The 22,163-nt window shown below is 33.2% G+C and overlaps 1 protein-coding gene across 2 annotated transcripts in view; it reads left to right on the top strand.

Annotated features, from left to right (window-relative positions):
* LOC114330263 (pyruvate dehydrogenase phosphatase regulatory subunit, mitochondrial) overlaps positions 1-22,163 on the top strand; it is a 294,720-nt gene that overhangs the window by 8,828 nt on the left and 263,729 nt on the right. For both annotated transcript variants that reach the window (XR_007700863.1, XM_050662019.1), the window contains exon 3: positions 20,268-20,431. Coding sequence is in view for 1 of the 2 variants with exons in the window: in XM_050662019.1 (XP_050517976.1) it covers positions 20,268-20,431 (164 nt within the window). In the remaining variant the exon portion in view is untranslated. The remainder of the gene's footprint in view (positions 1-20,267; positions 20,432-22,163) is intronic.

The raw sequence follows: 22,163 nt of genomic DNA, 5'->3' as shown, positions 1-22,163 counted from the left end.
TTGCCAAAAGTGACAGTTTTTCTTAAATGGAAATGTATTCATAGACATAAGGGTAGACAGGGAAACAGTGCAAAAAGTCGATAGGTGGTCTATCTATCTCTTTTAACCAAGCGATCCCGCGCATGTGGCAGACAAAGATAGCTAGACCACTCAATCCATAATATAATTTGCCTGATCTACTATAAATGTATTACAGTGAGGTATCTAAATGATGTTGACATAAATCGAAAGATATCGATTGTAATTGATTGCAGGTACTTTTGACATAGAATAATCACCCCTTATTGAAATTTCAAAAATTATTTTTTTAAATTGTCCGACTACAAAATCTACCCCTTATTTTTTTCCGACAACAGTCATTCTTGGTAAGGAATAATTTACTTAATTAAATTTCGTCTTTGTCGGAAAGCTATTTATCACCAGCATTTTTGTCTATATCTTACCTGTTTAGAATGTCCGACTACGAAAAGTTCCCATTAATTTTGTCGGACAGAACTTCCAATTGCTTTTTTAACCTTTCATTAAACTCTCATGCAAAAATCAGATTGCTATTCATCACCAACATAATTCCTGTGATGTGACATGATCTACGTGTCGGACTCATTAAAATGCCCAACATTTTTGTCGGACAAACATTTTCTCATATATTACATAACGTTGGCTATCGAATAAACTTAAAAACAACTTGCTATTTTTCACAATCATAAACTTGTCAGGACGACACGCTTATCATCCTCCACAGTTAAAACTTCCCCTGTTCCAGTGTTCCCGTGCATCAAAGTTTGTCCGACTAGACACTGTTAAGCTAGTAACAAATTTTCAGCTTGCTATTAATCAACTTTTCTTTCTTACGCGGGATCCAGGTCTATAAACAAAACAAACAGTTTCTGTGAAAAATATGGACTAAAAATGAATATAAAGAAGACTAAATGTACGATAGCAATTAAGAAAACAAGTACATACACAAACATACATTTGGGAAATTTACCGATAGAAAGGGTAAATACAAATACCTGGGAACCTGGATTTCAGAAAATAATGAACAGATAACAGAAATAAGGGGCAGGATAGAAATAGCAAGAAATACGTTAGTAAAAATGACAACAACTATCAGCAATAATTACCTTAAAAATTACAACTGGGTGGAAGAGCTCTGAGTTGCTAAGTGTTTTTGATACCACAATATGGACTTGAAAGCTGGACACTGAAGCGAGAACACATAAATAAGCTATAATCGTTTGAAATGTGGTGTTACAGAAGGATGCTTAGAATAGCATGGACACAAAAGAAACATGCAAGTATTGCGAGAAATGGGCCAAGAATATGAACTAATGAACACAAGAAGAATAAGAAAGCTACAATATAGGGGACATTTAATGAGGGGACAGCGATATGACCTGCTAAGATTGATAATACAGGGAAAAATTAGGGGAGGAAGGACGAAGGAGTATAGGAAGAAGGAGAGTGTCATGGTTGACAAATTTAAGGGACTGGTTTAAATGCAGTTCCATAGAACTTTTCAGAGCAGCGGTAGATAGAGTAAAAATAGTGATGATGATATCCAACCTCCGATTGGGAGACTGCACTTAACCTTTCCGGAACCGTGCTACATAAACTTACGCTTCAGGCCGTGTGGGGTAACTATGGTACCCCACTAAAATACTTTAATAAATCATTTAAGGTACTAGTACACTTTAGAAGACGAAAAATAAGTATTTTTTCAAGATTTTTTTTCTCAGAACCTTTATTAAAAATGAACATAATACCTTTTACATATTAATATCTAACTCTTAGAGAATACAAAAAATATATCTTTTTTTATTTATGCACGTACACTAATATTGTAGAGGGCAAAAAGTTGAGGCCTCGAAAAAAAGTAGTTCCGATGGCGGACAGTTAATCTCAGGATTGGGATATCTGAAACAAAAAAAATCGTACGTCATTTGAAAAAGGAAGGTTTCTTACGTGACAATTTACCACCGTTAGTGAAAAATTCTGCCCAAAATAGATTTTACGGAAATTTGAAAAAATTTTGTGAAAAAGTCGCCCGTTTTTCTTCAGTTTTTCATGGTTAAAAAATTTTTATTTTTTGGTCAAATTGTGGTAAATTGTCACGTAAAAAACCTTTCTTTTTCAAATGCAGTACGATGTTTTTGTTTCAGATATACCAATCTTGAGATTAACTGTCCGCCATCAGTTTTCGAGGCCTCGACTTTTGCGCCCTCTACAATATTACAATATTAGTGTACGCGCACAAATGAAAAAGATGTATTTTTTATCGCCAACCGTCACTAAAGTCATTCATTATTGTACTCATTTGACGCTATTTGCGGCAGTAAAGTAACACTTTATTGTACTGAAAGAAGAATTTTACTTTACCTGCCGCGATTAATCAAATTAACTGAGATTGAATGTAAGCGGTCGATGGCAGTAATCGATTATTTATTTGAGTGAACTTAAAATTTATTTACTTTAATTATTAAAAATATTGTACAAAATTTACGTTATTATTGATTAAATTTATGTCAGAAAGTGAAATTCTGTAGTATTTTGCAATTATATTCATAAAACATAAATCGAAACTTTACAGATTTAGTAATTAGATACTTATTCAATATTGATTACTTGAACAACTATCGATTAAGCATCGAAATCGGCCATCATGCAAAAGCATTCTGTCATCGTCATTACTGTCATACGAAATTTTTATTTCGTCTAAAATTAATAAAATTCTTAAATCTTTTAAGTTCATTCTTTCGGTGGCAGTGAAAGGTGACGGACGTGATTCGCATCAGGAGGCAAATTTGAAACCTGTGGTGAGATCTACTAACCTTTCCTCTGTTAATAAACCTTTTCTTTTTTAATATTATTTTTATATTACATTTATATTATTCTTAAATTACATTTGTACTTAACACTCTTAGATAATAGTATAAAATATTTAAGGTAATTAATAATGACCGAGGATTCAGGGGGGCCAGTCCCTCCTGACCTTGAAGGTTTTACTGGTTTTAGTAAAGATGTTGATATGAACTTAATGGATACGAAGAAAAAAACCGAACAAAAAGATACGAATAATAAAACGGAGACTTTTTTAACTAATTTAAGCTATAATAATTCTGCTATAGGGCCATTTATTGTAATTATTGAAGGAATTGAAAAAGGGCATGCTGTAGGTCGCTATAACCATCTAAAAATTGCTAAAGACATTTTTCAATTAAAACTTAAAGATGTTTTCACTTAAACTTTGTTAAAAATAATAAACTAAATGACAAATACAAAATATATATACCAAGAAACTCAGTAACTTGTAAAGCAATAGCTAGGAATATAAACCCCATATTTACAGAAGAAAATATCAAAAATATGGGCCAAAGCCCTTTTAAGATATTAGATGTAAAAAGATTTACCACGAAAAACCAATGAAGACGGAACATTCGAGTACTCTCCAACGGGGACCATCTTAATAACGTTTGAAGGGGTAATAATCCCTAGACATATAAAATTATGTTACTTATCAATTCCGCTAATTCCCTACATACCACGAGTCACCCAATGTTTCAATTGCCTGGCTTTTGGACACACAAAAATGCAGTGTAAAAGCATCAAAAAATGTCACAACTGTGGCAACCCACATGAATCCGAAGAAAATGCACAACAGACATGTAGAATATCTTGTTACTTCTGCAAATCAACAGAACACCAGGCTACCAGCAAAAAGTGTCCCGAGTATGAAAGGCAATGCAACATTAAAAATACCATGGTATACGAAAATATAACACATTATGAGGCCAATTTTTTGCACCCTAAGTCATATGTACCTAATACATCCAATACAGCACAAACATATAGATTTTTGCAAACAGAATTCCCCAGTCTACAAAACAAGGGGCAACAATCGGACAATCATATACAGATAAATCAAAGAAGATCTTTTATCAATAGCAGTAACATTGTCAAATCTAAAAGAACATACTCAAATGTATCAACGACAAACGCCTCTCCTCCAACAAAGAGAGTCAGTTTTGACAAAACAGCACATAACAGAGTATTATCATACCCCAATGGAAGACAGGAAAGGGCAGAACACAGGCCACAATTTCAAAATTTCCAAGCTAGTCCATATAGAAACATAGATAGAGAAGAAGATCCTGCTGGGTCAGGTACACAATCAATAGAGTCAAATAATCTGAACAGAGTTGAAGAATATTATAAAAAATTTTTAATTACACCAATAGAATATAAATGTCAAATTAGGGATCTAATTAATACATACTTTGATTTGTCCAAATCTTCGGAAGATTTGGATAAGCCAGAAATGTAATCAAAACAAATAGTCAACAAGTTATATAATCAGATCAACAAAAAAAGCAGTTCTCATCTGGAAGTAACTAACATATTAGTATAAAAATGGATAACACAAACCTTAACATTATTCAATGGAACATACGTAGTGTAAACTCTAATTTTAGTAATTTAATATCACTAATCAGAGATGAGGAACCAGATGTCATTTTACTCAATGAAACCTTTTTAAAACCGGTACATAAATTTAACATTAAAACCTATAATATAGTCAGAAATGATATGAATGAAGGTACTAGTATAGCAACATTAATTAAAAAAATCTAAAGTACGAAATTTTAAAATTTGGAAATAACCTAGAAACCAACAAATTTAGAATAATAGTAATTAATGTTGTTCTGAAGCTATTTTCTTGTGGCATTTTTACAATTTTAACTATTTAGAATGGGAAATAAGCCACAATATTATTAAAAAATGATTTTTATTAACGTTTCGACGCCCAAATCGGGTGCCGTTGTCAAAATACAAAATACTATTAATATAAACAAAAATGTTGTTGCTTAGTAAAAAAATTCTTCTAATAATTTATTTAATTTGACTCATTTATATCGGCAATTCAGATACATATGATACATTTTAAAGTAGAAGACTTTAAAATGATATTGCCAATATTTATGAGTTGCGTTCCTGGGACGACTTTACTGAAAGATAGTTCATTCGATTACATGAAATCAACCCCAACTCAAGAATATCCGTCACAAAAAAAATCATAGCATGTGATCTGTCTTTAAAAAGACAACCACATGCAACGGTGACATTAAAATTCTCGCGTTAGAGATCTCATAGTAAATCACGAGGGAAAACCAGGAAAAACCTCGTGATACTATCCCGACATCGTAAGTATTTGGTCTTACATTTAATTTACTCTCAAAATTAATACCAAATTCTGACTTTACTATAATTTTGTTTAAATTATAAATAATATCAATAATTCATGGGTATATAAGTAATACTAAAATATAAAATATGTACTAACTCGACTATTGACTTACTAATTGTGGTATTTTCTTTCTATTGACTTCCTCTTTCAGTATGGGTATCCACATCCTACTGCATTCCACCGAGGAATTTGCGACACAATTGGTTTCGTTTAGCATAATTAGAGCCGCTTCTTTGATTTTTCTCTTTTTACTATCTGTTTCTTTCAGGACTATACTTGAATCTCTCCACTGAACTCTATGTTCATTATCCCATGCGTGTTGACATATTTGAGATCTATCAAATTCTCTATTTTTAATATAAGATTGATGTTCACTTATTCTAACGTTTAATGGTCTTGATGTTTCACCTATATAAAACTGTTCGCATTCACAAGGTATTTTATAAATACAATTCTTTGTCCTTTCTTGTTCATTGTTAGGTTTAGTTTTAGATAGAATAGATCTCAATGTGTTGGTTGTTTTGAATGTTGTTGAAATGTTGAATTTATTTCCTATTGTTTTAAGTTTCTCGGATAGTCCTTTTATGTATGGTATTGATATTTTCCTCGTATTATTTCTTGTGAATGTTGTAGGATCCCGTTCTATGTTGTTCTGTTCCATTCGATCCAATCTTGACAATTCCTTATTTATAAACGATAAAGGATAATCATTTTTTAATAAAACAGATGTTAAGAATTGTTTTTCTTCTAAAAAGGAATTTTCGTTAGAACAAGTAATTTTGGCTCTATCATATAAGGATTTTATGATTCCCTTTTTAACGTTGATGTTGTGATTTGATTTGTAATTGAGATATCTGTTGGTATGTGTTGGTTTTCTATACACTTGAGTCTCATATCCAGTATCCTTCTTTAAGACTAAAACATCGAGGAAAGGGAGGGTGTTATTATATTCCTTTTCCATTGTAAATTTTATTGTCTCTTATTGATCGTTTATAATATTCAGGAATGTATCCAACAATTCTGATCTATGAGGCCATATTGAAAACACATCATCTACATATCTCCACCATACAGTGGGTTTTAAATTTTGTTTAGAAATGATATTAGTTTCGAAATCCTCCATAAATATATTAGCCAATAATGGAGATAAAGAGGAGCCCATTGCTAGACCAAAATTTTGTTTATAAAATTCATTATTTAGTTGAAAATAGGTATTATTAGTACCTAATGTCAATAACTCCATTATAGCTGATACATTTAGTTTTGTCCTAGTTGTCAATGTATCATCATTCTCTAATTTCGTTTTGATTATGTTTAAAGTTTTATCTAATGGCACATTTGTAAATAAACTGTTTATGTCAAAACTTACTAAAATATTATTTGGATTAAACTCAATAGTTGATAATTTGTTTACAAAATGTTTTGTATTTTTTATAAATGTGTCATCATTATTAGCAAATGGTTTTATAATGTTTAATAAAAATTTTGATAGTTCACTACAAGGAGAACTGATGGTACTACAAATGGGTCTAAGTGGTATGTTCGCTTTATGAATTTTCGGTACTCCATAAAAATGTGGTGACTTACTGTAATGAGGTGTAATTAATTTTCTTTGATAGTATGTTAGATCATTTTTAAATTTGAATAAAGTTCTATAGATTTTGTTTTCCAGTGGTTTCGTTGGATCCTTCGTTAATTTGGTATAAGGTCCATTTGTAATTAGATCTGTAATTTTGTCCTCGTATTGTATTTTATCCATTATTACAGTTGCATTTCCTTTATCCGCTGGTAGGATCGTTATGGAGTCATCATTTTTTAAAGTTTTTAAAGCTTTAATTTCCTCTTTACTGATGTTCTGTTCAATTTGATTTGTCTTTTCCAATTCAAGTTTACATAGTACCCTATACTGTTCTTTTTCATGAGTTGGTAAACACTGTGATATTTTTTCCACTGAACTAATTATGTCTAATTTTGGAATAGATGGATGAGTAACAGCATAGTTTAAACCCTTTGACAATACCAAATTCTCCGTTGCATTTAACTGTCTATTTGATAGATTGACAACTGTCGCTAATATGTCATTATTTCTATTTAGGTTATCAAAAGTATGTATACTATTTTGTTCTAAAAGAATATTAAATTTATTTAAATGTATATTTCTTTGTTTCTGATATGAATTTTGATAAATTATGTGTAAACTAAAAATAATTCGATCAAAATCAGAATTTGATATCATTCCGAAAAGCAAATCTTTAATACTTACGATGTCTTGTTCAATAAAAAATAAATTTGACCTGTGAAATTGTAACCTTTCCCGGATCATTGACAAACTGGCTCTATGTAGAATATTTTGGAGTCTTCTGCTTGAGTATGCTGGCCGTAACCTCAAGCCCTTCGGTATTAAGTTGTTATCTCTACATCGTTTTAAGAATTTGATAGAATTTTGACAGTGTGCCAGTTTCTCGTAGAAGGTTTCCAATTTCCTAAAATTTTGACACACGCTAGGCCCATACCGGTTTCTTAATGTTGTTCTGAAGCTATTTTCTTGTGGCATTTTTACATTAAACGTTAGAATAAGTGAACATCAATCTTATATTAAAAATAGAGAATTTGATAGATCTCAAATATGTCAACACGCATGGGATAATGAACATAGAGTTCAGTGGAGAGATTCAAGTATAATCCTGAAAGGAACAGATAGTAAAAAGAGAAAAATCAAAGAAGCGGCTCTAATTATGCTAAACGAAACCAATTGTGTCGCAAATTCCTCGGTGGAATGCAGTAGGATGTGGATACCCATACTGAAAGAGGAAGTCAATAGAAAGAAAATACCACAAATAGTAAGTAAATAGTCGAGTTAGTACATACTTTATATTTTATACAACTCATAAATATTGGCAATATCATTTTAAAGTCTTCTACTTTAAAATGTATCATATGTATCTGAATTGCCGATATAAATGAGTCAAATTAAATAAATTATTAGAAGAATTTTTTTACTAAGCAACAACATTTTTGTTTATATTAATAGTATTTTGTATTTTGACAACGGCACCCGATTTGGGCGTCGAAACGTTAATAAAAATCATTTTTTAATAATATTGTGGCTTATTTCCCATTCTAAATAGTTAAAATAATAATTAAAATTCAAAAATATAATATAGTAAATATATACTCTCATCCCACCAATAAAATAACAAAAAACAAACTATCTAACCTAATTAAGGTGCTACAAGGACCGATTATCATTTTGGGAGATTTCAATGCCCATCATGTTGCTTGGGGATGTGAAATATCTGATACAAGTGGTAACAATATACAAGAATTTGTTGATGAATACAATTTTTTTATACTTCTTCTTCTTCTTCCTTTATTGGGTTATATCCCTCGGGATAATTCGCCCAGCTTACACCAGGGAAATACTCTTGTCTTGCTCTGGGAAGTCGAATATTTCCAAATATATATGTTAAAGCCTCAATTTTTTTTTTTTTTAATATATATTAGCAGGAACATCTTCGTATAGGGCCAGATAGTCCCTACAGGAAAGGCAATATTATACCATAAGGGTTAAGGCTTTTATCATTTGGAGGTCCAATATTTTTTTATATCTTTATCTTCTTAATTTTTTTAATTCAAATTTGGGAATTGATTAATTTATAAATTAAGTTTGGCTAAGTTAAGGAATTTAAGGATCAGGTTAATCCTACGTGGATTAAGGTTGGACATAAGTAGGCAAATTTCAATGGGAGTAGGGATATTTGTCTTGGCTAATTCTTTATATAGGTCAAAATTGGGTGACATATTTATAGGGCACTCAAAAATCAGATGATTTAAGGACCCAACTCGGCCACAGTCACAATATGGGTCATCTTTTACTCCTATCCTGAATAGGTGAACTGGAGTAGCACAATGACCTGTCCTCATTCTAATAATGGTGGTTATATGTCTTCTGTCTTGGTATGCAAAATTGTGGTACCAAGGGAGTTTATCTATCTGACCTACAATTTTAGAGTAAAATGAATTATTTCGATTTTTCCCCTGCCATTCTTGCTTCCACTGATTCCAGATGGAATGCTTGATGTCTGGTAGAAAGTTGGAATAGTGAAGAGTGATACCAGCAGCTACATTTAAGGTTCTACCTATATTAGCTAGTTTATCAGCCACCATGTTCCCTTTAATATTCGAGTGTCCTGGAATCCATGCCAGACTAATATTAACGTTATTTTCTTTCGCTTCAATGATGCCTCTCTTGGTCATGAACGATGAATGTTCTGTTTCCATAGAATAGGTTGATCTGCCTATTTTCTGTAAGGCACTTTTAGAGTCCGAGCAGATGATTGCTTGTTTAATCCCATTTTTCAAAATAATTTGGAGGGCATGATTAATTGCGACAATCTCAGCCGTACATATTTGGGTATACTTAGGTAGTTTACTGGTATAAGAATAGTTGATCTCTCGGCTAAAGACACCAAAGCCTGCTGATCCTTCATCATCAACCGAGCCGTCCGTGAAGAATTTGGTGTGACTAGGTTTATTTAGAATTATTTTTTGGAGTTGAACTGAGGCAAGTTCATCTGAACGATTAGATTGGATATTTATGATTGGAATTGTTGATAATTGATGGTCTAGTTCAAAGTTATGGCATGGGTATAAGTCACTTAAATATAAGTTGGGATAAGTACTTTTAAATTTGTTTTTTAAAAGCACTAGAAATGGAATACTTCTGTTTTTCCAATGATTTTGGTTCCTTTGAATTGCCAAGTCTAACAGGTCGAGAGCGGAAATAATTGGGTTGCCAATTAACATTAAATTTTTTAATATAAATTTAGAGCTAAGCCATTCCCATCTAGATTTAAGCGAGATCTGACCACTTTCACTTAAGAGAGCATGAATTGGGGTAGATTTCATGCATCCAGTTATAATTCGGATACTTTTGTATTTTAGTTTCTCCAATCTTTTAATTAAGGAAGTTGGACAATCGAAAATTACCTGGCAGCCAAAGTCCAGATGGCTCTGAATCAGACCATTGTGTACAATTTGTAAGGTTTTTGGATCACTTCCCCAATAAGTCCCACAAAGAGCTCTCATCACATTCAGGCCACGATTTACTTTTAGTTCTATTGAGTTTACATATGAATTCCACTTTAAGTTTTTTTGAATATTTACCCCCAGGTATTTGACTGAATCCACCCAACCAATATTCTGGTTACAAAATATTACGTTAGGGGGAGAGATTTTCGTGTTTCCTTTTGTAAATAATATTGCAGAAGATTTGTTCTTAGACAGATTTAAATTGTGGTCTAGCAACCATGATTCCATCTGAATCAATAATTTATTTACATTAATTACCAATTCATTAATATCACTCCCTCTAATCAGAAGAACCAAATCGTCTGCATACTGAATTAGTTTGCATGAAGAGGGGATTAAATTATACAGGGAAAGACAATATAGGTTGAAGAGGATAGGGCTTAATGGGGAACCTTGGGGTAGTCCCAGACTTGATTTTCTTGGGCCATGGGTTTGTCCCAGTTTGTCTTTGACAAATAGCTCTCTATCATTTAGAAGGCAGAAAATCAAATTAGCCAGTTGGGTTGGAATGTTATACTTTAATAATTTGGAATACAAGAGTGATATATTGACATTATCATAAGCAGAAGAGATATCTAGAAATATGCCAACAGTGTATTGATTTTGAGCGAAGCCTATTTGAATTGTTGAGGTGAGGTATGTAAGGCATTCCGTACAACCTCTACCCCTTCTAAATCCTAGTTGTAGTGGATTAAAAATCTTATTATGTTCCACAATCCACTCTATTCTATTCTTTATAAGAGTTTCGAGCATTTTGCCTACACATGAAGAAAGAGCTATTGGTCTAAAGTTTAACGGATTATTACAATCTTTATCTTTTTTGATTATAGGTAAAATTACTGATTGTTTCCACTGAACAGGAACTATACCCGTTCTAAGACTTTCATTGAAAAGTTGAATTAATAACAAAGATCCAACAACGGGAAGATTTTTTAACATTGAGTAGGAAATCTGATCCAAACCAGGAGCCGAGTCAGATTTAATTGAGAGGGAGTTCTGATACTCGTCGAGAGCAAATGGCGGTTCTAGGGCTTGAGGAGATCTAACCAATACTTTATTGAGAGCGGAAAGGGGGGTTAAGCAACATAGAATTTCGTGGGATATAGGAGTAGAGGGCAATTGTGTATATATTGAAGGTTTCGAAGCCGATACCTTATTAATTTTCTCCCACACAACTTTTAGAGGAGTGTTTCTATTTAATTTACTGCAAAATAGTCTGAAACTATTTTTACGTTTTGATTTTAGGAATTTTCTTGATTTGGCTATATTCTTTTTAGCCTCGATATAGTTTTCCATTGAGGGGATATTTTTAAATTTTTTTAAGGCAGACACTCTCGCAGAGACGACTTCAGCACATGAGTCATCCCACCATGGAATGTGGTATTTGGAATTATTAGGAGGGTGAAGCCAAGGTATTGTTTCATCAGCTACCGATGATATGGAGTTAGTAAAAAATTCGTAATCTTCCCTGGGAGAAGCTAAGAAAATGCTGTTTAAATTGTTATGATAAGTAGACCAATCAGCTTTCTTTAGATTTCTTCTTTTACATGAATGCGGGGGAGATTGAGGACATACACCTATCTGACATATTATGGGGAAGTGGTCACTAGTTCCAGTATCTGAAATAGTGGACCACTTGCCCACACTGGCTGCCACATCGACTGATGCCATTGTTAGATCTACTACCGACTTACTGCCTCCTGGGGCCACCAGTCTAGTTGGGGACCCATCATTGAGAAATACTAGCTCAAGTTCCTCCAAAGAATCAAAAATAATCCTACCATTGTGACTGTCTCTAGAACTACCCCATACCTTATGATTACAATTTAGATCACCCATGATTAAAAATGGCTTATTAAGTAATTTAACAAGGGAAAACCAGTTGGATTTGGAGATAGAGTTGTCTTGTGGACAGTATATATTAAGAATATTCAAATTAAAGTTAGGGAGAAATGTGAGTTGGAATTGGACATCATGATTGAAGCCTGGATTGGCAATTTGAATTTCCCTATAATCAATATTATTTTTGATAAGAGTAATTAATCCGCCATAGCCATCCTCTCGATCTTTTCTGATTATTTGATACCCTCTACATCTTATAACATGTTGGTTTGAGAGCCAAGATTCGCTAATAAGGATTATATCTGGGTTAAGGTTTTTTATAAGGATTTTTAGATTGTCAGAATTAGTGTTATACGAACGTATATTCCACTGAATAATGGTTATCGGAGTGTTAGGATTCATTATAAAGAGTATGTTTGCTAGACCAAGGAGTCAAAAGATCTCGAATCCTCAGCCTCGAGATCCTCTATTCCCCTCCGACCCTGGTTTACATTTGTATTGAAAGGTGATACACTTTTGTTTATGCTAGTCTTTAGATCTGCCATATTGTAAGGAATGGAGTATGATTTTGAGTTTATTAAGTCCCCAATGAAGGTCATGACGAGCTCCCTGTGAGATTGGTTCAGCATAGACATGGCCTGATTAAAATCCAAATGAAGTTGGGATAAAGATTGTGAGTTAGTGATTTGAGAATCAGAGTGAGCAGGATTGAATTTTGAAGTCGAAGGCTCATTTATTCTTCTACCTGATGGATTAATAAGTAGTCTTTGGTGGGAGATTTTATCATAACATGTATTTTCTTGTATTGAAGGTCTTCTTCTTTTTGGTGGAGATTGAGTGACTTGACTAAAAGGTTTTGAATATTGAGCTGAGGCTGCAGACCTCCTCTCCTGTGGTAAGATGCCATTAGAATTATTCTGATCGCTATGTAAGGGGGGGAAATCGTTTATGTTTAAAGATGAAATATTATGGATCCTAGGAACCTGCTGACTTGCCTCATAGAAAGATAGATTAGAAAAGGACATTAGATCCTTAATATCTTTTTGTCTGACTCTCTCTCTACAATTACGACTATTTGATTCATGGTCAGAAGATTTGCAGAAAATGCAATATTTTGTACACGTATTAGATGAAGAATCCTCATGAGAAGTTCCGCATCTAGCACATTTCTTTTTTCCTCTACATTGGTTCGTAGAATGGCCATAAAGTAAGCAATTTCCACATTGAAGAACAGGGCTGATGAATGGTGTGACCCTCATTGGTAGTTGATATATGGAAATTTCTTTAGGAATAGTTTTTCCTGAAAAAGTTATGCTAATAGTTCCCGTGGAGACAAATTCAACCTTTGAATCCACTTGTACTCTCCGGTTCATTCGCTTTACACTTAATATCTTACATAAAGCCAAGTTGGTTTCTGATGCCTCCTTTATTTCTTCCTCTGTGAATCTTTTATTAACTCCCCTTACTATACCCCTACAAGAAATCTGATGAAATGGAATGAACACGTCATACCCTAGGGCTTCCCAATCTTTCCTCACAACGAAATCGTTGGCTGCTTTTCTAGTGGCAAATAATACCCCTATCCTGTTTTTACCTTTTCTACTGATTTTCGTGATGTCTTTAATTTTTAAAACAGAAATAGATTTAGCTATACTTAACACGTGGTAATCTCCAATATTTTTATCCTGACCCTGGACAAATACTTCATAAGGACCTATGTCGGTCTCCGAAAATAGTATTTGTTTTTTTCCTTTAGGACTTTTCTGAATAATTGGAGGTTGAGATTGACATTCATGTTGGTTGATTTTATTAGGAGGGTCAGGTGGTGGAGGAGGATCGGGAGGAACTTCTTCCTCCATCTTATGCGGCAGATTGACGAATTTAAAATCTATGCCAGTCGATGCAAATTAGAAATTAACAGGGAAATATAGATAGTTTTGGCCCTTACCCTTTGGATGAGTCGTCCGTTCACCTCGAACGATAATCACAGATTTGTCTATTTTAAGTTTTCTTCCAAAAAATCAAATGTCAAACACAACAAAATTCACAACAGATATTCACTGCGAAAAGAAGCCGAGGCTGTTCATCCCAGCGGACCTCGACTTCTTATCAACGATAAATAAAAAATTAACAAGAATTAACAACTGTTTTCACACTAAATTAGGTTTGATGAGGTTTTTTTAGCAAAAATTAAAAACTGTCAACTGTGACGTTTTCAACCAACTCCCAAAAAAAAAAAAAAAAATTTTTTTTATACATAACGATGGGACTCCAACAAGACTCACCAGACCAGGACAAAGGAGAAGTACACTAGACCTGACGATGACCTCCAGTAATCAAGCCCACAAATGTGATTGGTCAGTGATAAACGACCTGGGCTTCAGTGATCACTACCCCATAAAACTAGTTATACAAAATTCTATAAACATTAATCCGGAAAACATCAATCGGGGAATGAAAAATTATAAAAGAGCCAACTGGGAAGAGTACCAGGATATAATAAACCGAACATCAAATATAGAACAACTGGAATACGGAGAGTTAATTCAAACAATGGAGAGGGCAGCCAATATTACTATTCCAATGAAAAATCGAACAAAGAGAAAAATAGGATGCATCTGGTGGGATCAGGAATGCTCACAAAAAATAAGAGACAGAAAAGAAGCAATATTAAGGCTCAAGACACAATTCACAGTTGAAAACTATGTCCATGCCAAAAAAACGATTGCAGCAACAAAAAAGTTTCTAAGGGAGAAAAAAGAGACAGTTTTAGAAAGTTCTGTGCAACGCTGAACAGAAACTCCGATATGAGCTACGTATGGAGTACAGTTAAAAAATTCTATAATTCACAACAGGACTATAAAAAAACTACCCAACACACAAATCAGTGAAAGTATCTTAACAAATCTATCAGTATGCAACATAGATCCAGAATTTACGATAGTGGCAAACAACAGCATTCAGAATCCTTTCTCCATGAGTGAACTGAAACAAGGTATAAACAATAAAAAGGACACAGCAACTGGCATTGATGCAATCACTTATTCAATGATTAAATATTTACCAGAGACAGCCTTAAAAAGCTTACTTCATATGTACAATAAGGCACTGGAGGGAAAAGAGATTCCTGAGAGCTGGAGAACACAAATAATACTCCCGTTTCTCAAACCTACCAGAAATCCGCAACTCGTAGATAGTTATAGAGCCATAGCCCTCTCATCATGCGTAGGCAAAATAATGGAACACTTTATTAAAAACAGACTGGAATGGATATTGGAAAATAACCATACATTCAACAGCTTCCAATCAGGGTTTAGAAAAGGTATGGGAATCCAGACTAATATTGCTTTTATTACACCTTTTATCCTTTTATTACAGCTTATATTCAGGCAGCTATCTCAGACAATAAAAGTGTGTTGGAAATTTTCCTAGATATAAAAGCCGCCTATGACCATGTAAACATTTATGTACTTTATAAAAAAATGTTAGATTTAAATCTCCCAATAGAACTAACTAACCTTACATTCAAGCTTCTTCATAACAGGAAAATATATGTCAAAGATGAGGAAGAAAATCTCATAGGTCCGGCCTTTACAACACAAGGTTTAGCACAAGGATCACCACTCAGTCCGTTACTATTTAACATCTATATACATTCGATTTATGAAATAATACCAGAGGAATGCATTTTATTGTCATATGCAGATGATCTAGTTCTGCTAAACAAACACCACAACCCAATCCAAGTAGCAACAGGATCAAATTTAATTCTTGCAGACATAAATGAATGGCTAGCGAAACACAACTTCTCTATTTCAGTAAACAAGAGTGAAGTAGTATGGTTTGCAAAAACTAGTAATAGATACATATAGCCAGAAATCGTTATGGATCAGCAGATCATCCCTCGTAAAAAAGAAATTAAATATTTAGGAGTCACCCTCACAGAAAACCTTAACTGGAACCCCCACATTGAAAACATAAGAAGTATGGCTATTAAAGGTATTAACGTAATGAGGGCAATAGGGAAAGTCTGGTGGGGTGGGGACCCTGCCACTTTACTACTGGTATATTATGGTCTGGTGAGATCCCATTTGGACTTCGGCAGCATATTCATAAAACCATCAAACAAAAACACCTTGCGTAAGCTAGATACAGTACAATTTCAAGCTCTAAAGGTTATCCTCGGATGCATGAAGTCAACTCCTACAACAGCATTGCTGGCAGAAACTGCAGAGATGGCACTAGAATTTCGAAGAAAATGGTTGGCAACGAAATTTATGACAAAAATGTACAGCATTCAAGATAATCCGATTTTAAAGGCAGTCAAAGATATTAAACAAGCCTGTACTTATAATATAGGATATTGGAAACAAAGAGAGAGACCATACCTAGTGGAGGCACTTGACCAACTAGAACCATACAAAAGTATAATTCACACAGCAAATGTGATACCCTGCTTCTCGTTCAACATGGACATACAATACACACGACTTCCCACAGTGCAATTAAAAATCAGCAAGGCAGATCATCATCAAAATATGATATTCAAAGCAGCAACAGAGAAATTAAGTGAAAACTACCTATTCATCTATACTGATGCATCAAAAAGTGGGAATGCTAAGGAAGCAGAGACAGGTTACGGTGTATACATTCCCAATATCAACTATTCATACTCATCTAGATTACCATCAGCATTGAATATATGCACAGCAGAAATAGTGGCTATTGGCAAGGGAGTAAAGGAATGTCTGAATCGAGGTATTACTGATTGTATTGTCTTTAGCGATTCCAGAAGTGCTATACAGAAACTAACAGAAGTTGGCATAAATGCAAATAATGATCATACCACATTAGAAACGAAACAGCTATTAGTAGAGGCAAACTCGGATAACAAAAAATATAAATTGTGCTGGATCCCCGGTCATTCAGGAATAGAGGGAAATGAATATGCTGATAAGTTGGCAAATATTGGGAGAGCACTTAATGTCCCACAAAGTATGAAAATAAACTACACAGATGTCTGGCCAATACTGAAAAGTAAAATAAGGAGGGAACATGACATATGCTGGAAATCACAGACACAAACTAAAGGAAGATGGTATTCTGGAATTCAACCCGCATTTCCAGATAAACCCTGGTTTAAAAAATTTCCCTATATAGACCGAAGACACCTGACTAATATAATAAGGATGAGGACAGGGCACTGTTGCACAGGTTCACATCTATATCGACTAAAAATAAAAGATCATCCATTTTGTGAATGTGGAACAGAGGAGGATATAGACCATATTCTTTTGCAATGTCCCATAAGAAAAGGTACACAGTTTGATCTTAGAGATGAACTAAAAAAACTAGGAGTCCCTGTTAGTTTCAATATACAAGATATTCTTTGCAATCTAACTTTTGATCAACTAAAATTAATTATTACTCATTTAAATATTAACAAGGTCAATTTGTGAAATACAAACTCAATTGTCCCATATTTCTTTATCCTATCCCGGAGCGAGAAGAGTTTTATCCCTATGTTGTTCTATTTGTTTAAACTAACATCTCTCACCACAAGGTTTATTTCTATACATATAAATTTGTATTATACAGTGAGCACGTAAAGGTTGGAATAAATTCATTTTCTCAAGAACGGACGATTTTGGAAAAAAATCCCGAAACAGGTCAATTTTTATTTTTAAATTACGACTTTTTGGCATATATATCATACTAGTGACGTCACCCGTCTGGGCGTGATGACGTCATCGATGATTTTTTTAAATGAGAATAGGGGTCGTATGGTAGCTCATTTGAAAGATAATTCAATTCTTTATTTAGTAATATAAACAATAACATGATTATTTATACAGGGTGCCTAAAAAAATTTTTTTTGAATTAAATTTATTGACATAAAAAGAAGAATGTGTGTAATTTATTTAATTCAAAATACATTTTACTGCTATCAGAAAACAGAAAAAAATGTTTTTTGGCAAGTAAATGTTGTTTTTTGCTTAAATTCAATATTAAAGCAGCCACCCACCAGCCTCGTGACAATTTGAACATTTAATTTAAGCCAATATCAATGATTATTTTTCAAATATTCATTTTTTTCTGTTTTCTGAGAGCAGTAAAATGTATTCTGAATTAAGTAAATTACATATATTCTTCTTTTTATGTCAATAAATTTAATCCAAAAAAAATTTTTTTGGACAACCTGTATAAATAATTATGTTAATGTTTATATTATTGAATAGAGAATTGAATTACCTTTCAAATGAGCTATCACACGACCACTATTCTCATTTAAAAAAATCATCGATGACGTCATCACGCCCAGATGGGTGACGTCACTAATATGATATATATGCCAAAAAGTCGTAATTTAAAAATGAAAATTGACCTGTTTCGGGATTTTTTTCCCAAATCGTCCATTCTCGAGAAAATGAATTTATTCCAACCTTTACGTGCTCACTGTATATATTATGAACGCCTAAAGCAATGATTTTAATATTTAGGAATAAAGAAACAGGAAATAAAATACTAAAATCTATTAGCCGAAACATAACCTTATCATGTCAAAAAAAAAGCGTAGAATCTTCTTGTTTGTTTTTAGAGTGCTGCAGTATTGCTAAGAGCAAGACTAACTGCAACACGAAAGAAATGTGCTGGCAGATGCATTTGTATGCAAGCCAAAAAAACGAAGTGGAAGTGGATCTTTTAAGTTTTGTATTAATGCAAATACAATGCAGATATAATGCAAATACAATGCAAATACAATGTATATTATGAAATGGTGTTTTTGTTAATTCGATTATATATAGGACGGTGACAGATATTAATGAGAATTTGTTAGCAAATATAAATATGTTTATTTAGATTTTCTACTATTCATCAAGGGAAAAGCAATTGCGCTACGGAAGGCTACACTTCATAAATAATAACGTAACTATTAACGGTATTTTTAATTGTTGGTATTTTATTTTAAGTGTTAAAATTGGTTTAATATTTAAATTAAAATACGATTAAACTGTTTAAAATATATTTATTTCGTTGAAATTATAATAATAGAAGTATAACGTCTTACGTGCGTAACAAGTATACACACTCTTTTTTCATTAGGATATAATTAAGTAATGTTTTTTTTATGATTGGCGATAAAATTTTGTATGCACCACGTCAGTAAAGACTCTTTATCGAACTCGTCTGTAATTCGCCTCGCTCGCTAACGCTCGCTCTGCTCATAATATCAGACTCGTTCGATAAAGAGTAACTTTACTGACTTGGTACATAAATAACTATTGTACTCTCTAAGAGTTAGATATTAATATGTAAAAAGTTTTATGTTCATTTTTAATAAAGGTTCTGAGAAAAAAATTCTTGCAGAAAATGATTATTTTTGGTCTTCTAAAGTGTACCAGTACCTTAAATTATACATTATTGTTTGGAAAGTTATACAAAAAAGCACTAGTCCCTGAAATAATTTGTTTTTATTATTAAACAATGTACATTTTTTATTTTGACCTTTTATTAGAATTTGACCTTATTCATTATTTTTACAGTCGGGGCATACTATCTTCTCGATGTATGCTGCAAATGGGTTTTCTCAATGTACTACAATGATGTTTTAGTTTTTCTGTCTGATTTTCTGTAATTTCTGGTGTCAACTGATCCTTTGATTTCAATACGCAGTAGGTCCTGTGGGGTAACGGAGGTACGCCAAGTAGTTAAAATTTCATTTTTGGTAGAAAATTGAAATTATATCTAATAAGTTTTATAACAAAACGATTTGGTAATGCATTTTCTACGATTACCTGGAGGGTGAAAAAAAAATATATTTTGAAAAGTTATAAAAACAAAACCGCATCTGGGGTACCTAAAATACCCCGCATGGCCACGGAAAGGTTAAAGAAGAAAAAATATCAGATATTAATTTTTTTTATGATTTTCTCATGTTATGTCTAGTAATTGATATCGGAATATGTTTTGGAACCTTTTTATTAACAATACACAAAATTTATATGAATATTTTACAAATTGACCATATTATAATTAATTTTAAAAGTAATATTCTTTAATCTTGATATATTCGTGGCATATTTTATAGATCTTGGGACATAGACTGTGAATTATTAACACCAGAACAATGCAAAGACAAATGGCCGCTGTTAAACACTGAAGATATCCTTGGAGGACTCTGGATTCCTGGGGACGGAGTTGGTGACCCATATGAAACGTGTTTATCTATGATGGCACAAGCCAAAAATATGGGTTAGTTACTTTTTTAATAAATTCTAACCATTAAAACTTTGTTAGGTATATAATAGAGAGCGCGGCTCAATTAAAGAACGAATTAATTATTTTGCAAGCAGTTTATTTTAGACAAAAATCCTGAAACACGTCGATTTTTTTAATAATGTGCGAACATGATGACGTCACCAGTTTTGACAGGGTGACATCTTTGATTTTTTTAAATTGAAATGTGGGTAATGTAATAACGGTAATACCTTATTTGAAAGGTCCTTTAATAATGTATTCAGCAGTATCGTACTTAACTTACTAATGCTTATACAGGGAAAACAAAAATTAAGTTAGTTGAAGGATATAATAATTTTACAATAAACGAACTTCAATACTAAATTAATTATTACATAATAGAAAATCTACAGAGGTTATACATCTACCTATGTTAAACAGAGAAGTTGAATCGAGTCGACATTCATTTCACTTATTTCCCGTTAGAGGGCGTTTTAACCATACTGCGGTATAAATAGTTTTATTTTATACCGAGAAACTACGGACGTGCTGGTGTAAATTTGTTTTCTGCAGAGCCTCCTTGACAACGGGTAGACCTAGAAATAGTACTATCGGGGGATGGCAGGAGACAAATTTAAATCAAAACGAAACCGTAGATTTTCTATTTTTAATAATGCCATACTCTGTATTAGAGTACAAAGACTCGATTCATACAGGTTCTCTGAACCGCAAATTGGAATATTTTCCTAGCGGTGCCTTTTGGTATTATCATACCTGGGTTAAACAGAGAACTTGAATCGAGTCGACATTCATTTCTGTTACATAATACTTTCAGCTAAATTAAATGCTCAAAATGCCATCCGCCGGTGTCTTGACAATAAGCAAATCGTCGAACACATTCTTCTTGTACACTACTAGTAACTTCCGGAGTAATTCTATTAACTTGTCTCTAGTTTGTTCTTGCAACTCCTGTAGATTTTGTGGTTTATCTACTTAAACCTTTGATTGTAAATAATAACAGAAAAAATCTAGAGATGTAAGATTTGGAGAACTTGGTGATCACTGTATTAGTCCTCGTCTGCCCATTTATCTGCCAGGAAAACACTGTATTATCTGGTAAGTTAGGATCAGAGCTGCGGTACTGATAAACGACACTACTTAAAACATGTACTTATAGACCAAGAGGCAGCGCTGAAAAATCTCTTTTCTCTGTTGATTACTGTGAGTGTGTAGAGAAACATACTGCGGTCGGTCAAGCGAAACGTAGAACAGGGGTTACTAAGAGGGTATCAAAGTTGCTTTCCTACGAAGGTAATTATTTCCATTTACTAAGGCTTAAAATCAGTACACACATTCTAAATTAAATATAAATAAAAGTTACTATAGTCGGTCAGCTGTATGACGGGACAGAGCCGGTCGGTCGGCCCCAATAGTCGATTCAGAAAATGAAGCATTTTGGCTCGCAATTTTTTCGTCCAGCATGGATTTACTTGAAATTTTCACAGAAGGTAGGGAATAGTCCAAGGATCATTTTCTATATCATGCCGCTATCTACGCTAAAACCTTGGGGTGGTTGTCAGCCCATCTCGGGGGTGGGAATTTTTTATTACATTTTAACCATGTAATTCGATGGAAAAAGTGATTCTAAGAAAAAAATGTTTTTTAGATTTTCTTCGTAAAACTAATATTTTTCGAGTTATTCGCGCTTGAAAATAACAGTTTTTCGACGAAAAAATCTACTTTTTAG

This window comes from Diabrotica virgifera, chromosome 9 (assembly GCF_917563875.1).
Source record: "Diabrotica virgifera virgifera chromosome 9, PGI_DIABVI_V3a".
Classification (NCBI taxonomy): domain Eukaryota; kingdom Metazoa; phylum Arthropoda; class Insecta; order Coleoptera; family Chrysomelidae; genus Diabrotica; species Diabrotica virgifera.
This window is presented reverse-complemented; position numbering and strand designations above follow the sequence as displayed.